At 41.2% G+C, this 18,992-nt stretch overlaps 1 protein-coding gene across 8 annotated transcripts; it reads right to left on the reverse strand.

The window, feature by feature from the left end:
• Positions 1-390: 390 nt before the first annotated feature.
• Positions 391-18,774, reverse strand: ZNF596 (zinc finger protein 596). Of its 8 annotated transcripts, none has more exons than XM_060086107.1 (8): positions 14,816-14,835; positions 12,583-12,710; positions 7,929-8,161; positions 6,308-6,390; positions 4,428-4,554; positions 3,617-3,712; positions 2,650-2,741; positions 391-2,175 (listed from the first exon to the last, which is right to left on the reverse strand). In XM_060086107.1, the coding sequence occupies exons 4-8, from the start codon at positions 6,317-6,319 to the stop codon at positions 910-912; spliced, it is 1,593 nt and encodes a 530-aa protein (XP_059942090.1). In that variant the 5' UTR covers positions 6,320-6,390; positions 7,929-8,161; positions 12,583-12,710; positions 14,816-14,835; the 3' UTR covers positions 391-909. The 8 variants fall into 8 exon arrangements, with proteins under 8 accessions (XP_059942090.1, XP_059942095.1, XP_059942088.1 ...); XM_060086112.1 differs by having other exon boundaries at positions 391-2,172; positions 14,741-14,816; XM_060086105.1 differs by lacking the exon at positions 14,816-14,835 and adding an exon at positions 14,741-14,815.
• Positions 18,775-18,992: the final 218 nt, after the last annotated feature.

Raw genomic sequence — 18,992 nt, forward strand, 5'->3', positions numbered from 1 at the left:
TCTCTCTTAGCCTTCTGTATTTGTATATGGGAGGGGCTGGGACTCATGGGTGTCATTCCCAGTTGGTGATTTGTGGATTCATGGCTGTTGTGACAGGGGAATATGGGCAAGATCCGATTATCTTGGCTTCTTTCTGCTCTCCCAGCTTTCTGGGTGTTTTATGAATCACTAGGAGGGGCAGTACTTTGTCATTACATGAATAAGTGTAAATATATTAGGCATTCCAGAAATGGGATATTCCAAATGTCTTCAATCTCCTTCATGTACTAATTTATTCCCACTTATTTCTTTTTTTAGCAGTTACCTGACACTGAATCTTCTCATGAATGCTAAGGGTGGTGCTAAGTTAAAAGAGAGTGCACAGTGATTACAGGTCTAGAATTTCTCTCTTGTGCGGTTTACTTATTTATTTAAAGGATAATTTATAACTCAAGGCATTTCCACACTGATTACAGACATAGAATTTCTCTGACATGTGATTTATCCATTTAGTTTAACAGTCACAGCTGAGGATGAAGATTCTACCACATTCATTCCATTTGTAGTTTCAGTTCTCCCACCTGAGTCCACTGCTAAATGTTTTGTTACATAGGTGACATACATATGGATTCTCTCCACTTTGTATTAACTTTTTTTTTTTTGCGGTACGCGGGCCTCTCACCGCTGTGGCCTCTCCCGTTGCGGAGCACAGGCTCCGGACGCGCAGGCTCTGCGGCCATGGCTCATGGGCCCAGACGCTCCACGGCATGTGGGATCCTCCCGGACCGGGGCACGAACCCGTATCCCCTGCACCAGCAGGCGGACTCCCAACCACTGCACCACCAGGGAAGCCCTGTATTAACTTTAATTGAGTGGAGTAATAAGGACGAATAAAGGCTGTTATACATTGAATATAAACATAGTATTTCTTCACTGTGTGAGCCCACAATAGTGTTTATACTTTGAAGCTATGGGTGGTGAATCTTCCACATTTACTACCTTTACAGCATGAGTTCTCTCGTGTTGTTTAAGGTTAAAATATTTACTGAAGGCTTTCCCACATAGATAACATTTATGCGGTTTCTCTCCAGTGTGAATTCTCTTATGCAATCTAAAGTTATAACTTCTATTGAAGGCTTTACCACATATATTGCATTCATATGGTTTCTCACCAGTGTGAGTTCTTTCATGTCGTCTAAGGACAGAAGAGTGATTGAAGGCTTTCCCACATAGGTGACATTCATATGGTTTTTCTCCAGTGTGAGTTCTCTTGTGTCGCTTAAGGACAGAGGAATCAGTGAAGGCTTTCCAACACAGATGACATTCATATGGTTTCTCTCCAGTGTGAGTTCTCTCATGTCGTCTAAGGACAGAAGACTCAGTGAAGGCTTTTCCACATAGATGACATTCATATGGTTTCTCTCCAGTATGAGTTCTCTCATGTTTTCTAAGGTGAGAACAATGAGTGAAGGCCTTCCCACATAGATGACATTCATATGGTTTCTCTCCATTGTGAGTTCTCTCATGTTGTCTAAGGTAAGAAATTTTACTGAATGTCTTCCCACATAGATGGCATCCATATGGTTTCTCTCCAAAGTGAGTTCTCTCATGTTTTCTAAGGTCAGAACAATGAGTGAAGGCTTTCCCACACAGATGACATTCATTTGGTTTCTCTCTAGTGTGAATCATCTCATGTCGCCTAAGGTTATAACTTTTACTGAAGGCTTTCCCACACAGATGACATCCATATAATTTCTCTCCAGTGTGAATTCTTTCATGTTTTCTAAGGTCAGAACAATGAGTAAAGGATTTCCCACACAGATGACATCCATGTGGTTTCACTCCAGTGTGAATCATCTCATGTCGTCTAAGGTTAGAACTTTTACTGAAGGCTTTCCTACATACATGACATTCAAATGTTTTCTCTTCAGTTTGAGTATTATTGTGCTGCCTAAGGGCAGAATTTTGAATAAAGGCATTCGTACGTTGATGACATTCATATGATTTACTTCTCTCATGCATTTGCTTATGTATATTAAAGGATGACAAGTAACTGATGGCTTTTCCAAAATCTTGGCTGATAAAGGGTTTCTTTCCCACTTGAGGTATCACATATTGAGTCAATGTTAAGATTTCAGTAAATTTTTCTCTGAAATCATTGCATTCCAAAGGATCCTCTTGACTGTGAGACCTCTGCTTTTTGAAAGGAAATGAGAGACTGTTACAGGTTTGCCCACATTTATTCATTCCTTCATTCATTCCTCTACATATAAATTCTAGAGTAATCATTCAGTGACAGACTCCAGTTAAAATTGTCCCTATGTTATTTACATAAACATGGGATATTACTCTCTTGCAAGCATAGATTTTATCTTTTGTAGTAACCCAACTGCAGAGACATCTGTTTATACAGATGTTAAAGACATTATTATGTTTCAGTGATTAGGAATATAAGCCATGATTATATAATTGTCTGTTTATATAAGACCTCAAGTTATGGTTTTCACTACAGGTTAATGTTTCTTTCCTAAAACCAAACTAACTAAAATTTTCTCCTGTGAGAGCCCATGATCCCAACTTTAATTAAATCAGGTGAGTGTGCCAAATTCCCCACTTATTCATTTCCTAGGTCTTCATTTGGAAGAACACGTTTACATCCGTGAAGCTTACCATTGCACTGATTACAGATGTGTCCTTCTTGTAGATATGTTGCATGGATATCATTTCCTGTTTTCTCAGATCATCTTCTCTACCTGAAATGACTGGAAAAAAATAAATCTCTATAGTGGTATTAGGAATTAAAATGGTGAAGAGACCTAATGCCCATTTGTGTATGTTTCAAATACTGACACGCAGATGGCAAAGAATGTCAAATTAAGGAATAGTCTGAAGAGAAAAAAAACGAAAGAACATCAAATTAAGGAATATTCTAAAGAGAAGAAACACATTATAGGACTATAACAATTATCATTCTCAGGACTGAAATACGAGAAAAATAAAATGAAGATGGTGGGGACTTCCCTGGTGGTCCAGTGGTTAAGAATCTGCCTTCCAATGCAGGGGATGCAGGTTTGATCCCTGGTCAGGGAACTAATATCTCACATGCCACAGGGCAACTAAGCCTGTGTGCTGCAACTACTGAGCCCACGCACTCTAGAGCCCACACCACAACTAGAGAGCCTGGGAGCCACAACTACTGAGCCCACATGCCACAACTAGAGAAGCCCACATGCCACAATGAAGAGCCCATGTGCCACAATGAAGACCCGGGGCAGCCAATAAATAAACAAACACACACTTAAGAGGAAGGAAAAAAAAAGAAGATGGCAAGTTGAGGAGGAAAAGAGAAGATCCTATTCATAGAACAGGACCATGAAAAGGGACTTTCTGTGAATGTTTATTAGCTCCAGTGAGTATATAAATTTCACCTTGCCTAAAGCCAAAGACAAAGGCAGAAAGACACGTGAATAGAAAATTGATACCTGCAAGGTATGACATCTGAAAAATTTTTCTATGATATAGTCTAAATTTCAAAAATATCACTAAACTTAGATATCTTCATGTGATATTTCTTAGGGCCTATTCACTCACTGACCAGGCTCCTCCTCCTATTGAAGCACAGCTTCTTGGATCTCACCTGGACTCTGGCCTTGCAGAAAACCTAACCCTTCTCTTGAAAGTTGCTCTCCTTGCTCCAAATGGGAAATCACATCTGATTTGTAGAGCTGATTGCCTGTTTGTAGGAGAAAGATATGTGGATTTTGAGTTCTGTGCTCATAACAGCACATCAGTACAGGGCAGACTAATGAGGAAGAATACAATAACCTCTGAGGGTCAGCACAGAGAAGAGTACGTTGAAAACAACATGTATACTCTGACCAGCAAAATGATAGCTGTTGAACTTGTTCCCAAAGACATTAAGAACCTGTCACAGCTAACGCCCATGCCCAAGTTCAAAGACAGACTGTGGAATCTGCAATATTTTCATTCTACGGTGTTTTAATATTATATCCAAAAAGAATTCAAAAAATACAACCTCCAAAAACAATCCAATAAATACAGCTTCCAATAAATACACCACAAAAATCTAAGTTCTATGTGGAAAACAATATATCTGTTATTTTTAACACTGTGATCTGATCAAACCAGTCCTTGCTGCGAAATACATTTTTAAAAATCAATACATTTACTCACCCATACAAAAATAATTCCCACCACTGTTTGAGCATCAGAGATTGAGTAGCAAGAAAGACACAAAATTATGTCAGGAAGATTACACTGTAGTGGGATTGACAAACTAAATGTAAGTAAGAAGTAAAGAAAACTGTGATAAGGTAGTTGTGAGAGTTATGAAAGGATCAAGACAGAGTTTGGAGTAAGAAATGGGAGTTTTTCTGCATACTTGTTGAATGAATGAATACATACATAATAAAGAGTAAGAGACTCACCAACTGAGACCAGATGACTGATGTTCTCTAGCATCACATCTCTGAATAGTTTCCTCTGGGATGTGTCCAGTAGGGCCCACTCTTCCTGGGTGAAGTCTACAGCTACATCCTTGAAGGTCACTGATTCCTAAAATATTATGGACATTGTTTCAGATAGGGCCATCTCTGTCAGGGGAGGATGGTACAGGTGTCAAGCACTAAGGAGGTGGGGGTCGAGTGTACAGAAATCTCAAACGGTATTTTGGGTCCAATCACATCATTCTCAGTGTTGACATGAACATCTGACTTTCGGATATACCTACAGAGACATACACACTCTAGGTACATAAAACTTCATTATAAAGAGATAACAGGGCCTCCCTGGTGGCGCAAGTGGTTGAGAGTCCGCCTGCCGATGCAGGGGATACGGGTTCGTGCCCCGGTCTGGGAGGATCCCATATGCCGCGGAGCGGCTGGGCCCGTGAGCCATGGCCGCTGAGCCTGCGCGTCCGGAGCCTGTGCTCCGCAACGGGGGAGGCCACAACAGTGAGAGGCCCGCATACCGCAAAAAAAAAAAAAAAAGAGATAACACACGATGTGTGGTGTAATATAACCTGGAGATTTCCCAATAAATTTGTAATTATGACTTCCAGATCATGATTATAACATTTCCACTTGAAAACTTATATCGAAAACAGTCTTCTCAACCAATTTCAAGTAAATCTTTTAAAGACTTCTCACAAGGGATGAAGTATCCATGATATGCCACTTTTAAAGCACGACTATGGTGGGATTTCCCTGGTGGCGCAGTGGTTAAGAATCTGCCTGCCAATGCAGGGGACACGGGTTTGATTCCTGGTCTGGAAAGATCCCACATGCTGCGGAGCAACCAAGCCCGTGCGCCACAACTACTGAGCCTGTGCTCTAGAGCCTGCGTGCCACAACTACTGAAGCTTGTGCGCCTAGAACCCATGCTCTACAACAAGAGTAGCCACTGCAATGAGAAGCCCACGCACTGCAATGAAGAGTGGTCCCTGCTCGCCGCAACTAGAGAAAGCCCATGTGCAGCAACGATGAACCAACACAGCCAAAAATGTATTAAAAAAAAAAAAAAGCATGGCTATGGTTAGATTATTCCCCTTTATGGTCTCAGTTTCTTCATCAGTGAAATGGTTTAATAATCTGTTATGAGTTCTGAGAGATCTAATGAGCTAATGTGTAAAGTACTAACTATCTAGCAAATATTTCTTAAATATAACTTTTAGGTTTATTATTCATGAAATGGCAGAGAATACTGAAGCAACATCCAGGATTCTGCACAACTGACTAGAATGCAAACAGGTCTTGGGATCAGCAGGTGTAGGCTTTTATCTCTACAAAACTGAGGTGTTCATTATAAAGGATAAATGATTCAGCATCTCAAGCCAGAGGCTCTGAGATTCCCCCCAGCACCTGTAACACTGGATTGACTGACCTCACCTGTGGAAATATCTGACTCTCTATTGGTTTGTAATGTTTTCCTCCTCACTCATCTTCATCACCAGTATTCACTTCAATCCTAAGCTCATTACAGTTAATAAAGTGGTTAATGACTAATTTTTTTTTTTTTTTGCCAACTAGGCCATGGTCTTGATGAGAAAAAGAAAACCTCTCTCATCTCTTCTATGAATACACAGCATTAACAGAGACTGGAATATCTTAGTGTGATGTTGGGAAGGAGTTGCCACTTGATGAGTCCTTGATCCAACAAGACCATTCCAGAATTCTGGGGAAACTTAACTGAAGCTCAGAACCTTGAAAAATCTCTCGAGTGTGCTTAGAACATGTGCCTGTAGGAGAAATATGTCCATATACTGAAAATAGAGATGCAATTTCAGTAGAAAGAGTAATTTCCTACTTACCTGTGATTCCATTGTAACTAGCTCAGCTGCCAGCTGACTTCTGGGTTTTCATTTACACACAGTCCAAGCAACAGGAGGCAAAGCTGAGGAAGAAGAAAAAAGTCATTAGACTCTAGCTGTTCACAACCTCCATATTCACTTATCATGAAGCCCCAACGTTTCACCTGGAAGTAGCCCCCTGGACAACCAAAAGAAACATGCAATGTGCTCTAAGAGAAATAGGGCTAGAGCTCTCCTCTACCAGGATCAAACGCAAGAAGGCTATGACTATTGTTGCTAGTAAAGAAGATATAAATACCTTCAATTTAGAGAGCAGAATGTGAAAAACCATTGAGTTTTGTATGCTAATTAACCCCTGGTGTTCAGAACTGTGCAATCCCCTCCGAATTCCGAACCATAGGGATCCCTGATTCATGTCACATGTGTCCCCACCTCTAGTAACCACTGTGGAACTTCTTAGGTTGAATCATTCTTACTCTGTGCACTAGCAGTTTCTCCAGCTCCGTTCCAGCCCTCTGGTGCCTCAATCCATCCCTACTTTTCCCTACTTGCCTTTACAATCAAACTAAAAGATGAAGGTGCAGTTGCCGAATCCTCACATCCCAGTCACCACTTATCGTACCGATAATATCTGTATAAATAAATCCAATGTATGTGCCTCAGGCTTTTATCTAGAGCTTAATAAAAAGTATAACATGACCTCTTTTTGGGAACATACTCTTTCCTAGGTTTCTCTAACATCTCAGTCTACAATCTTCAAAGGAATCTTGTCATTCTAACTCCTTATCACTTGCCAAGAACTTCTCAAACAATATTGTTGGAGGATCTCAAGACTCCATCCTACTCCTTCATCCTTCTCTACTTACGTACACTGCCCAGGTATGCCCACATATTTATTCAATTGTTTCAATTTCTTCCATTACTTTTTCTAAATTGAAAGTGACAAAACTCATATCTGAATTCCATTTCTGAGTTTGCTTCTTTTTTTTTTTGAAACAAACATACACTAGAAAGGAAATAGATCTCAGGACATTATCTCCCACTTTCCCCAAATATTACTCTTTATCTAGTCTCTAAACTTTTCAATGTCTCCACCAGACATCCAAGGGTTGACTTTTTTTTTTTTTTTTTTTTTTTGCGGTACGCGGGCCTCTCACTGTTGTGGCCTCTCCCGTTGTGGAGCACAGGCTCCGGACGCACAGGCTCAGTGGCCACGGCTCACAGGCCCAGCTGCTCCACGGCATGTGGGATCTTCCTGGACCGGGGCACGAACCCGTGTCCCCTGCATCGGCAGGCGGACTCTCAACCACTGCGCCACCAGGGAAGCCCTGCGCCACCAGGGAAGCCTGGGTTGACATTTTATATGCTCTCTCAGAACATCACAAATACAATTTAGCTTTGTTATTACTTCTACACTATTCACTATTATCCTTCATTTCTACTCAAATCCACAAACACAATTTCCTACCCCATACTTATTTCCTTCAATCTGTTTGAATGTCAATTCCTCAGAGATCCTGTCACTGAAGTCTTACCAAAATGAACACTTCTATTCACAAAAAATCATTTACAAAATAAAGGAGGGCTATCCCTCCTGGTGAAAATGATCTCCAGTACTCACCAGAACCCAAACAGATGGAAAATCCAGTGAAACCAAATATTTATCGAGGATGCTGACACAACATTCCAGAGTTCAGAGCTTCTTTCTCTTTCTAGAAAATGCATCATTTTGATAGTGAACTCTCTTTTAATGCAGTTGGCAACCTCATCAGTGTTGTAATCCAAAGGACAAATCTGATTAACTTGGGTCCCAATCAAGATAAATGTATCAAGAAATGCCTCTTTAGATAAACCCTGTAGATGAAATTAAGGACAACAAATTATATCCTTTAATTCTGCTTCTTCTAAAAGTCTCAAAAGCAAACTTCATGCCTTTTCTCAGAGACTTCAGGGTTTTATGGATTTTGGTTGTTCTGGGCAGTACTGAGAATCTGCAGCCCAGAGACCCCTTCCTGCTCTTTATTTTTATTTGTAGGAGGATTTGTAATCTACCAACATTTTCTCAGGTTGTGGACATAAGTGTGACTCGACAGAAGTGTAAGTGTTTGTGCTAAATATCTACAGAAGGAAAATATCTTTCGTTTTTACTACCAAGTGAGAAAAAGCTCATCCAGTGTTAGGTCTCTTCAAGTCAGATCTAGCTCATGTCCTAAAAACTGCAAAACCCTACAATCCTCAAAATATTAAGGATTTCCAGAATAAATGATCAGTTTCAGGACTGATATTATTGTAGACAGAATTTAATTTTTTTATTGTGGTAAAATACACATAACATTTACCATCTTCGTCATTTTTAAATGTATAGTTCAGTGGTGTTAAATACATTCATAATATTGTGCAACCATCACTGGCATCCATCTCCAACACTCTCTTCATCTTGTAAAACTGAAACTCTGTACCCAGTAAACAACTACTCCTTACTGCCCCCTCCTACCAATGCCTGGAAACCACCATTCTACTTTCTGTCTCGAAATAGGATTTGTTTTGGGGGGTGGGGCTGTGCTGTGGGACTTGGGGGCTCTCAGTTCCCCGACCAGGGATTGAACCCGGGCCATGGCAGTGAGAGCCTGAATTCTAACCACTAGACCACCAGGGAATTCCCATCTAAGTAGCATATTTTTAAAAACTGATATTAAAAAGGAAATTAAACATTTAAAAATTTTAAGACATTACTTTATAGAAGGATATTATTTCTGAAGGAAAATCGAGCAATATATTTCCATTTTAGATATAGGCATAAGAAATACTTGATCCCATAAGAAATTCTTTGTAATTTTCTTTTTTAAAATTATACTCTTCTGACAGTAAAAAAAAGGATTTAGTATGTATTACTTTCTATCAACTATTTGATTTTCATGTATTTCTGAGATGGTCTATGTCTTTTCAGCCCATTTACTGCAACATATTTGAGGTAAGTGATGATCTCCTTTTGCCATAAATGAATATGTTTCATGTCAACTCAGAGCCAAGACCATAGCAGGGAGTGAAATCATACTGATGAATAAAGCAGAGAGATGACTTGTCCTTATGGAGTTAAAATACTAGCTTAGAACAGATTAAAGAAATAATGAAAACAAAAAACAAAAAAAAATAATGACAAGGATACTACTCTGTGAACATATACTAAAGTGTTTCATTTGTGGAGGTGGGGAAGCTCTCTAGAAATGCACATTATTTATGACACCTTAAAAATTCAATTGGGCAAAAAGTCTGAGGCAGTTTTGCAGAGATGGAAATAGGTTCAGAAGTTTGTTTTTTCTTTCTGATTTAGGAACAAGTATAAAATCATGGACACATCATAGAATGGGCTGTACCCCAGGAAATGGGAACACATTGGAAGGCAGTTGAGTGACAGGAAGACTTGGAGAGGGTGTCAGGCAAGTAGATTTCAGGGCCCATAGGCCACTGTAATTGGATTGGTCCTTCTTCTAAAGCTAATGGGAATTCACTGGAGAACTGAGAGCAAGAAGATGACAGGAAGACTTGTGTTTGTAAATGAGCCTTTTGTTGAAGAATGGAGTTAAGTAATTCAAAAAGGTTTAATGAGTTTTAAGAATTGGATGATGGTTGTCTGGCACAGGGTGTGGGTAGTGAAATTATGGTGGGGGAGGTGGAAGGATATGAGAGAAAAAGAAAAGGAAACATAAAACAATTTTTTGTTGTTTCTCAGATACTGTTGGGCACCGATTACAAGTCAGACTTAGTGCTACAGGCTGGGCATACAGTAAAGCAAAACAATGACATGATTACTGCCTCCCCTTAATGCATTTACAACTTAATAAACATAAATATTAAGTTACAATACGGTGTTACTATATAAACCTAAAGACAGGTTAGCAGAGAACTAAACTTATTTGGTTGGGCACAGGATAAAGATGGCCTGTCTGAGGTCTAATGTATTCAAAAATTATCAGAAGGAAATAGAAGTAGGAAGTATCCTAGAAATCAGGGCACTGGGTGCTTGAATCAGAACCAAGAAAAGAGAGGAAAGGAGAGGAAATTCAAAAACAGCATCAAAGAACTGAAACTGTATGGATTCTCAGAAGATATGATTTTAAACAAAAAAAAAATTGGGGAATCATTTTAATTGTCATACCTAATTTTTTTAAAGAGAACAGATCCAATCATAATATACTGAAATCAATATTTCCTGTTTAGTAACAATAATTTAAAAACTAGGTAAACACACAAAAGCCCATCTCTATGTACAACAGCAAAATATTATGACTCTCACTTGAAATAAATTTGCAAACCCATGTAAAGAAATTTTAAAACTTTTTGAGGACATAAATACGACATGAATAAAGCCTGCAAAACCAAATTCTTAGACTAGAAGACATGGTGACAAAAAAAGTCTCAGTGACTGCAGAAATTTGGTGCAACTCAAATTTAAAAGTCATATGCAGAATCTAAAAAAGAATGTATATATGTATATGTATAACTGAACCACTTTGCTGTACATCTGAAACACAACACTGTAAGTCAAGTATACCCCACCTCCAAAGTCATACGTGACATTTCACATAAAAAATGAGAATTATCCTAAAAGTCAATTTTGTCTCAGTTTTGATTTGGGATGAGGATACAGCCAAAATAATTGTGAAAAAGGAAAAAAAAATAGAGACAGGTCAAATTACATCTGAACCTATATTATGTGAAACTTTAAAATAATTAAATTAAATAGTTGAAACAAACAATATATTATGACTAAATGAACATAATATTTTATACTATGAAATAGGTGACACCTTACAAAGGAAAGAAAAAAAAGCAAAGGCCATGAAGGAAGGATTTTGGTTTCACTTCATCAATGTTTTCAGAACAAAGTGTGCATGTATATGTGTGTGTATAATTAAACTATAAACTATAAGCAGAAAATAAGTAGAAAAATTCATTTTCCATATACATGTCTATGAAGAGCAACAATCATTCAGTCTCAAGTAATTAGTAAAATGGAAATTTAAAACAGAGTTGTCATTTTATCCAAATCTACAACCATATATATATATATGTATATATATATATAAAATATATATATATATATAAAATGAGGGGCTTCCCTGGTGGGACACGGGTACGAGCCCTGGTCCAGGAAGATCCCACATGCCGCGGAGCAACTAAGTCTGTGCGCCACAACTACTGAGCCTGCGTCTAGAGTCCATGAGCCACAACTACTGAGCCTCCGTGCCGCAACTACTGAAGCCTGTGCTCCTAGAGCCTGTGCTCCGCAACGAGAAGCCACCGCAGTGGGAAGCCCGCGCACTGCAACGAAGAGTAGCCCCCACTCGCCGCAACTAGAGAAAGCCCGCACACAGCAATGAAGACCCAACACAGCCAAAAATAAATAAATAAATACATTTAAAATGAATCCTGGTTAAAGTATGGGGGAAACCTCAGGAGTTGATGATGGATGAGGATTTCTTTACAGTTGTGTATTATGTGTGTACAGGGAATCGTGCCAGAATCTATTACAAAATGAAACGTACCATCTCTTGGCCCAGCAATGAAACCCCAAATACCCAAAGAGGCAGAACCCTCAAATATCTGTAGAAAAGTCAATTCTTTACAAATCCATGAACACCAAAGTCTCCCTGGGACGGATGTGACGTGAACAGTGTTAAAATCCTCTTACTGTTAGACATTTGGGTTGATTCTATTTTTGAACAATTACGGAATAAAATATACTATATGATGTGGATGAAATGCCACCTTAATTTGTCATGGCTAAGTCTCTAATCTCTCCCTTCTATTGCAAATCATTAATATTTTGAGGCCAAATACACAGATTCACTTTGTTAAGCTTTAAATGTATTACAAAATCAGGTAGAACAAATTTCCCCTTCTCCATGACTTTTTAGGTATTCCTGACATTAATTCAGTACCAATGTGTGCAGTTTCTTTAATCTTGGTCTATAGTACATCCAGATCTGGTCACTATGCAATCCCTACTGGCAAATCTTACTGACACTATGGTGCCCAGTCCTTGCCTCTAATCAATGTCTGGGCATGCAGCATTTCTCATAACGATACCCTAAATGAAGCCACTTCACAAGTTCCATGTCACTGGCTGACAGTGGGATAGAATTGGTCTGGAGATAGGAGAGGCCATCAGTGAGTGAGGAAATGTGTTAGGCAGGATATCTGAGAGTCAGATTTTGGCACGTCCTAAAAACAGCATTTCAGGAAGGAGAGGACAGATCAACAGATAGTATGACCTTTTCCAGATAAAGATTTATTCCTGACTCCTCATCTTCTTCCTCCTCTGAGGGTCTCTCGCAGGCAAGAAGTCACTCCTGAGTGTTGAGAATGTGCCATTCAGGTCTTCAAACAACGTATCCCCTTCCTGGCCACAACCACATATGTAGGGAGAAATTCAACATTTGGAAAAAATAGTCCTCTGCTGTCTGCTGAACTACCAGGGAGCAGGGACGATAAACTCCTACATGGAGACCAACAGCTAAGTTTCTCTGCCCTTTACTCCATACACCCTTCTACCCTGTAAAGCCCACACATCACAGGGCAGATATGGGAATGTGAGTTGGTGTGACCCTCCCTTTCAAGTCACCATCCTCACAGTGTCTTCTAGTACCTGCTGAGCACAGGATCCCCAAGTAAGGATGGGCAGAGGTCTCCTTTTCTCCGATTCCTGAGCTTCCCAGGCTCTCTTCCATTCCTTAACATCCAAACTGCATTGCCCTTTCTCCTCCAAGCTCCCTTCCCAGAGCCAAGTGTCATCTCCTCATTGGAGAAATAACTTTGCTCTGTGCTTAGTTTAAAAAATCTTGGTCTTTCCCTACCAGCTGCCTTTGTACTATGTGTGTGTGTTTGGGGGCAGGAAGAGATGTGAACAGGAGAGAGTAACCATTACTGGCCTCACAGGCATGGGGCGGTCTGGACTGGATAGTGGCAAGGCTTACCATTCTCACCCCTGCCCCTAAAGATTCCAGATCATATTTAATTCTCCCGAGCAAGGGCAAGTTCTCTGTCATGCTTTTAATCATACGGATGAAAATCATTTAATTTCTCTTTTCCATAATAAATATCAAAATATACATTTCCATGAATATATCAAAAAATATAATATTAAGAACACTTAATTATCGGCATTGGAAAACACAAAAGTTCCGCTGTGGAAATAGCTCTGAATAATGTATTCATCATGAACAAAGGAGGTCTGTGAGAACAAAGTTCTAGAACCATTCAGCCTATCATTCAATATTTGCAAAACAAACAAACAAAAAAAAACAAAGGGGATTTGAAAAGAGCATATACTTGGTTGGAAACTAGCTCACAGACCAATAAATTAAAAAGTCACATACAGGAGAAAGGATGCTGTTGAATACTGGACTACCTGTTTTAAACTACCTGGTTTTGACTTTAAAGACAAAATTCATCAATATCCCTACCAACTGCACTGAAAAATAGTGTAAAACTTCTTTACTAAGCACTAAAGAATACTTTTAGTATACAATAAAGACAGGGAAAGCACTGAGGCCTCATGATCTGAACCTGACACAATACATTTAAAAAGAAAAGTAATTTCAAAATTAAACATCTAATGATTTGTAATCTATCCTTCTATTTTCCCCAACCGCTACTCTTGGTGAAATGCCCCTCACCTACTCCGTCCTTGGCCATCTCCCTCTTGGTCTCCTTTTTGTCTATTTTCATGTACCATACTGCTTCTTGCCCAGGTCACTTTCTTTTTCACCTGTATTTTGTCTTTCCAATTCCATTGCACCCACCTCCCTCCCTCCTCTATTTCACTTTTCAAGTCCTCACTCTCCTTTACTCCATCGGTCTCCTTGTGCTGTCTCATCCTCCCCCGCCCACTCGACATCCACAGGGGTGGGAACAAAGATGCTCTGCCCGTGAGACATCAGGAATGTGGACACACGTCGGCCGGTATCGCCAGCGGACAGGATTTGCGACAGAAGGACACGGGGTGTCACTGGACAGGACTGGTCCCCTGCCCCCAGCCCGGGGTTCTAGGGCCCTTCTGAGGCGGTGACCGCGAAGGGCCGCGAGCGGCACGGCCAGGCCGCAGGAGGCCCAGGATGGGCAGGTGGTCTCAGGAGAACACTGGGGTCTGTGGAGTCCCAGGGCCGCGGGAGGGCTCGGCGTCCCAGGCTGCCCTGAGGGGCCGAGAGGGGCGCGAAGGGCGAGAGTCCACGTCGCGAGTGGGGACCTGACACGGCGCGGGTCGGGCCGGGAGACGGAGAAGAGACCGAAGGCAGAAAGGCCTGACGGGGACGGCCGCGGAGCGATTTTGACCGGAAACGGACGCGGATTCGGACCCGGCAGCCGAGCGCCCGGCATCCCGAGTCTCAGGGCGACGCAGGCCAGAGGAGCGAGAACGGGGACCCCCAGAACCTGTGTGTGATGGATGCGGTCCGGAGCGGGCTGTGGGGCGCGCCTCTAATTCTCAGAGTCGAGGGGCTCACTCACCCGAGGGGACCTTCGCTCCCGAAATCCGCTTCCGCATCGGCAGGAAATTACGCAAGAGGGGCGGGGCCTTACTCAGGGAGAGGCGGGGCGGAGCGGCGTGGGCGTGGGCGAGGGCGAGGCCTGAGCCTTCCCGCCCAGCTCCCGGCTGTTTCCGGCTCGGCCCCTACCCCGACCAGACACACCTCCAGTCTCAGCGTTTGTGTGCGTTGGATTCGGCTGGTGTCCGGGGAGCCGGGCTGCTCCCTCGGGGCTTCAAGTTAAGTGTTTCGGACAACTGTAGGTACGAGCTTAGAGCTGTGAGCCCTTTCGTAGTGAATGCTGGAATGTTTCCCTGTTAACATGTTGAAAACGGTTTAGGTCGAAATCCGCTTTCGCGCCTGGAGACTCGTGTCCTGCGAGTGCTCGGGGCGCGACTCGGCCTCGGGCGGGGACCTCGCTGGGTCCAAGTGGGCCGTGGTGGGATCCCGAACAACGTCTGTGGTTCCTGCGTTTGGAATGGCTTATTCAGTTTAGCAAGGGCTGGAATTATCTGTGCTGGTGATGGAAACCAGAGCGACCATGATTTCCATTTCTGCTCCCGGTTCACCAGAGACTCAGCCCTGGGCTCAGTATCGGGGACTTCATGGGGCCAAGCGTGGATGGCATCACATAATTTGTTGTTAATTTCTAAATATTTTCCCATTTTCCTTATCTATATTCCCACAGCTATCCGAAAGAATGTTAGTGTTAAAGAAAAAACTTCAGTGATACTTGTTAAAGCTGATGAAATAAATTTATATTTTAAGGCGGGACAAGAAAAAAATTAAACATAAAATTTTCTGTGTTTGGACCTCCTCCCTCCATAACGTGCTATGTGCATCTGCATTACACGTTAACCAGAGCTCCTCAAAGATGGCGGTGCCTGCTCAACCATAAAGATCAATTTTTTTTTCTTCTTAAGCTAGCAATGTAACTTCTTAAAAGAATAATGTTCTTTCCCAGCTCTGTAGGGGGTAATGATGGCTTGCAGCTCGCTTTGTATGGGCTTACCTGGACTATGTATCCTTGGTGAACTTTCTGTAAATATGTCATTTTGATGTATGATCGTTTGTCTCAAAAATGTACTTGACTATGTCCTAGAGTTCTAACAGGCAGAGCTTTCTGAGAATCTGCTTCCCGACTTATAATCCTCAGTTTGGTTCAAATAAAAATTCCCTTTTTTCTTCTTAATTCAATTAACTATCAAGTTTTCTTCTTAACTTGACAGTTAATTGAATGTTCCTCGACAAAGCATCATAAGGAAGATTTTATTCTGGGGGTGAGCTATCTCCCCAATTGGTATAGGAACCACTGCAGTGGGATTTTGTATTGGGTGAGAGAGATTGGGGTGAACTCCAAATACAGGATGAAGTGGGAATTTATAGCCAACGAGCAGGGTTGGGAGGTCAGTGGATAGAAAATTACTAAGAGGAAGCATCATGGGTAAGGGGAATTCTGGCTAAACTGATGAGCAGGTTTCTTTCAGAAGACACTCCATGGTGATCAGACATCACCTATGGAATAGCAGAGAATGAGGAACCTGAGCAGATATCGAGGGTGGTGGATTCTCGTTGAACTGACTTAGCAGCATTCTTGCTAAAACTGGATTTTACAAGGAAGTGCATAGATGGGCATAAGAGAAGCTTTAGGAGCCTAAAGTTTGGTCAAGCAAAGAATGTTTGTCTTCAACCCAATCAAAAAATGACAGAAGACCTAAATAGATATTTCTCCAAAGAAGACATACAGATGGCCAAGAGGCACATGAAAACCTGCTCAACATCACTAATCATTAGAGAAATGCAAATCAAAACTATAATGAGGTATCACCTCACACCAGTTAGAATGGGCATCATCAGAAAATCTACAAACAACAAATGCTGGAGAGGGTGTGGAGAAAAGAGAACCTTGTACTGTTGGTGGGAATGTAAATTGATACAGCCACTATGGAGAACAGCATGGATGTTCCTTAAAAAACTAAAAATAGAATTACCATATGACTCTGCAATCCCACTACTGGGCATATATCCAGAGAAAACAATAATTCAAAAAGACACATGCACCCCAATGTTCATTGCAGCACTATTTACAATAGCCAGGTCATGGAAGCAACCTAAATGCCCATCAACAGACAAATGGATAAAGAAGATGTGGTACATATATACAATGGAATATTAGCCATAAAAAGGAATGAAATTGGGTCATTTGTAGAGACGTGGATGGACCTAGAGACTGTCATACAGAGTGAAGTCAGAAAGAGAAAAACAAATATCGTATATTAACACATACATGTGGAATCTAGAAAAATGGTACAGAACTGGTTTGCAAAGCAGAAATAGAGACACAGATGTAGAGAACAAACGTATGGACACCAAGGGGGGAAAGCGACTGGGGGTGGTGGGTGGGATGAATTGGGAGATTGGGATTGACATATATACACTAATACATATAAAATAGATAAATAATAGAAAAAGAATGTCTTAAGTTAATATCTATCTATTTATTTTGGAAAATTTGAAGTTCATGCTGGCTAGAATTTGGCAAGATCATATCCCAACTATTCATGCTACAGAGATTTTTCCAAAAGAAGACACACTTCTGATTTTCCCAGAACTGGGAAAGGAAAATCAAAACGGAGTCAGTATTGCTGAGAGAGTTCTCTAAAATGGAGCCGGAAGACCCTTAAGGAAGTGTGACCTAATGCATCTCTCAGCCTGGATGGAATCTCACCTTTTGACCTGATGAAGTCATCCAGAATATCTGCCAGAAACTCATGACAGCCTGTCTACATGTTGCACCCCTACCCTAAAACAACTTGTGATTCCCAAGGACAAATATTTTCTGACTCTCATCAGCATTAATTACAATTCTCACCAGGCAAGTTTTAACAACCTGTGGCTTTTTGTCTTTATAAGCCCCTGACTCTTGCTGTTCTCCTGAACACTCCTCTGCGGTTACCAAGTCTGTGTCTCCTGAATTGCAATTCTTAAGACCCCCCCAAAATAAACTCTTTTGTTGTTTGCAGCCTCCTGCATTATTTTTTGGTTGATAGAACAAATACCATCTTCTCCAAGTTTAACATTTATTTCATATTAACATGTGAACCAAAATCAATTTAAATTTTGGAAGATATCTTTTTCTTAGGCAGTAGAACTGGAACTACCCTGGGTTTCATATAGAGGAGGGGGAGCAGCTCTGCTCACTGCTCCTCCAGGTCTCTAGGGCTGAGCTCATGTCCCCCGAGCTCAGCTTACCCCTCTAATTGCATTGAAGAGCTCTTTCTGTAAATGCCTCTGTACCTAAAACTAGAGCTCAAGAATTCCCAGGTTTAAGCAGTCATGAGCAGTTTCTCTTTTTCTCAGCATTCCCTCTTCTGCTGTCCCGGGTAGTCTTTTCCCATAATATGCACAGATGCATGTCCCCAAACCTAGGAGGTGGGAACTCAGGCTATATAATATGGGAAAGGGGAGATACAGGGAGCTTGGAGGACTGGTAGTTAATCCCTGGACCCTAAGTGAGACACCTCTATGCATCTCCTGATCACTTTCTGAGTGTCACTTAGTTGGACAGAGGCCTTGGGACAGTTCTGTGGATCCCAGGTAGCCTCATGCCCTTAAGTCTCTTAGGGTATTTCCTATAGATGTTGGTACTTACTTCACTTTGCCAACCATACATTGAATTTAGAAAAAAAAAAGTATTTTTTTTTCTTTTCTTCAGAAGGAGACTGCCTAAGTAAGCAGATTCCTGTAGAATGAGATTAAGTCCAGGAGGGCAAAGTTGGGAATGAAAAGGAGGTTCCAGTAAAAAGGCCATGTGTGGACAAGACAGTAAAGCAGACCAGCATGTGTCCCATAAAGGAAATGCTGGTGCTTCTGTTCAAAGGAGATATAAGTAACACTGAAATGACCCCTCTGGCCATACCTGATGAGATTTGAGCCATGTTAAGAGCTGGTCCTTATCTTGTCAGCCATGCTTTCACAAGGTTCACTCATAAGGATCCTTGGTACACTTGTCAAACACGCAGAGTCCTGATGTCCATCACTGACTAGAGAGGAAGGGCCACTGATGAATTCTCATTTCCACATTCTGCAGGGGATTAATAACCTTTGAGAACGGTGTCTGGTGTTTCTCAAGCTTCAAAAATGCACGTGTGGTGTGCATG

Source organism: Mesoplodon densirostris, chromosome 20 (assembly GCF_025265405.1).
Source record: "Mesoplodon densirostris isolate mMesDen1 chromosome 20, mMesDen1 primary haplotype, whole genome shotgun sequence".
Taxonomy (NCBI): Eukaryota; Metazoa; Chordata; class Mammalia; order Artiodactyla; family Ziphiidae; genus Mesoplodon; species Mesoplodon densirostris.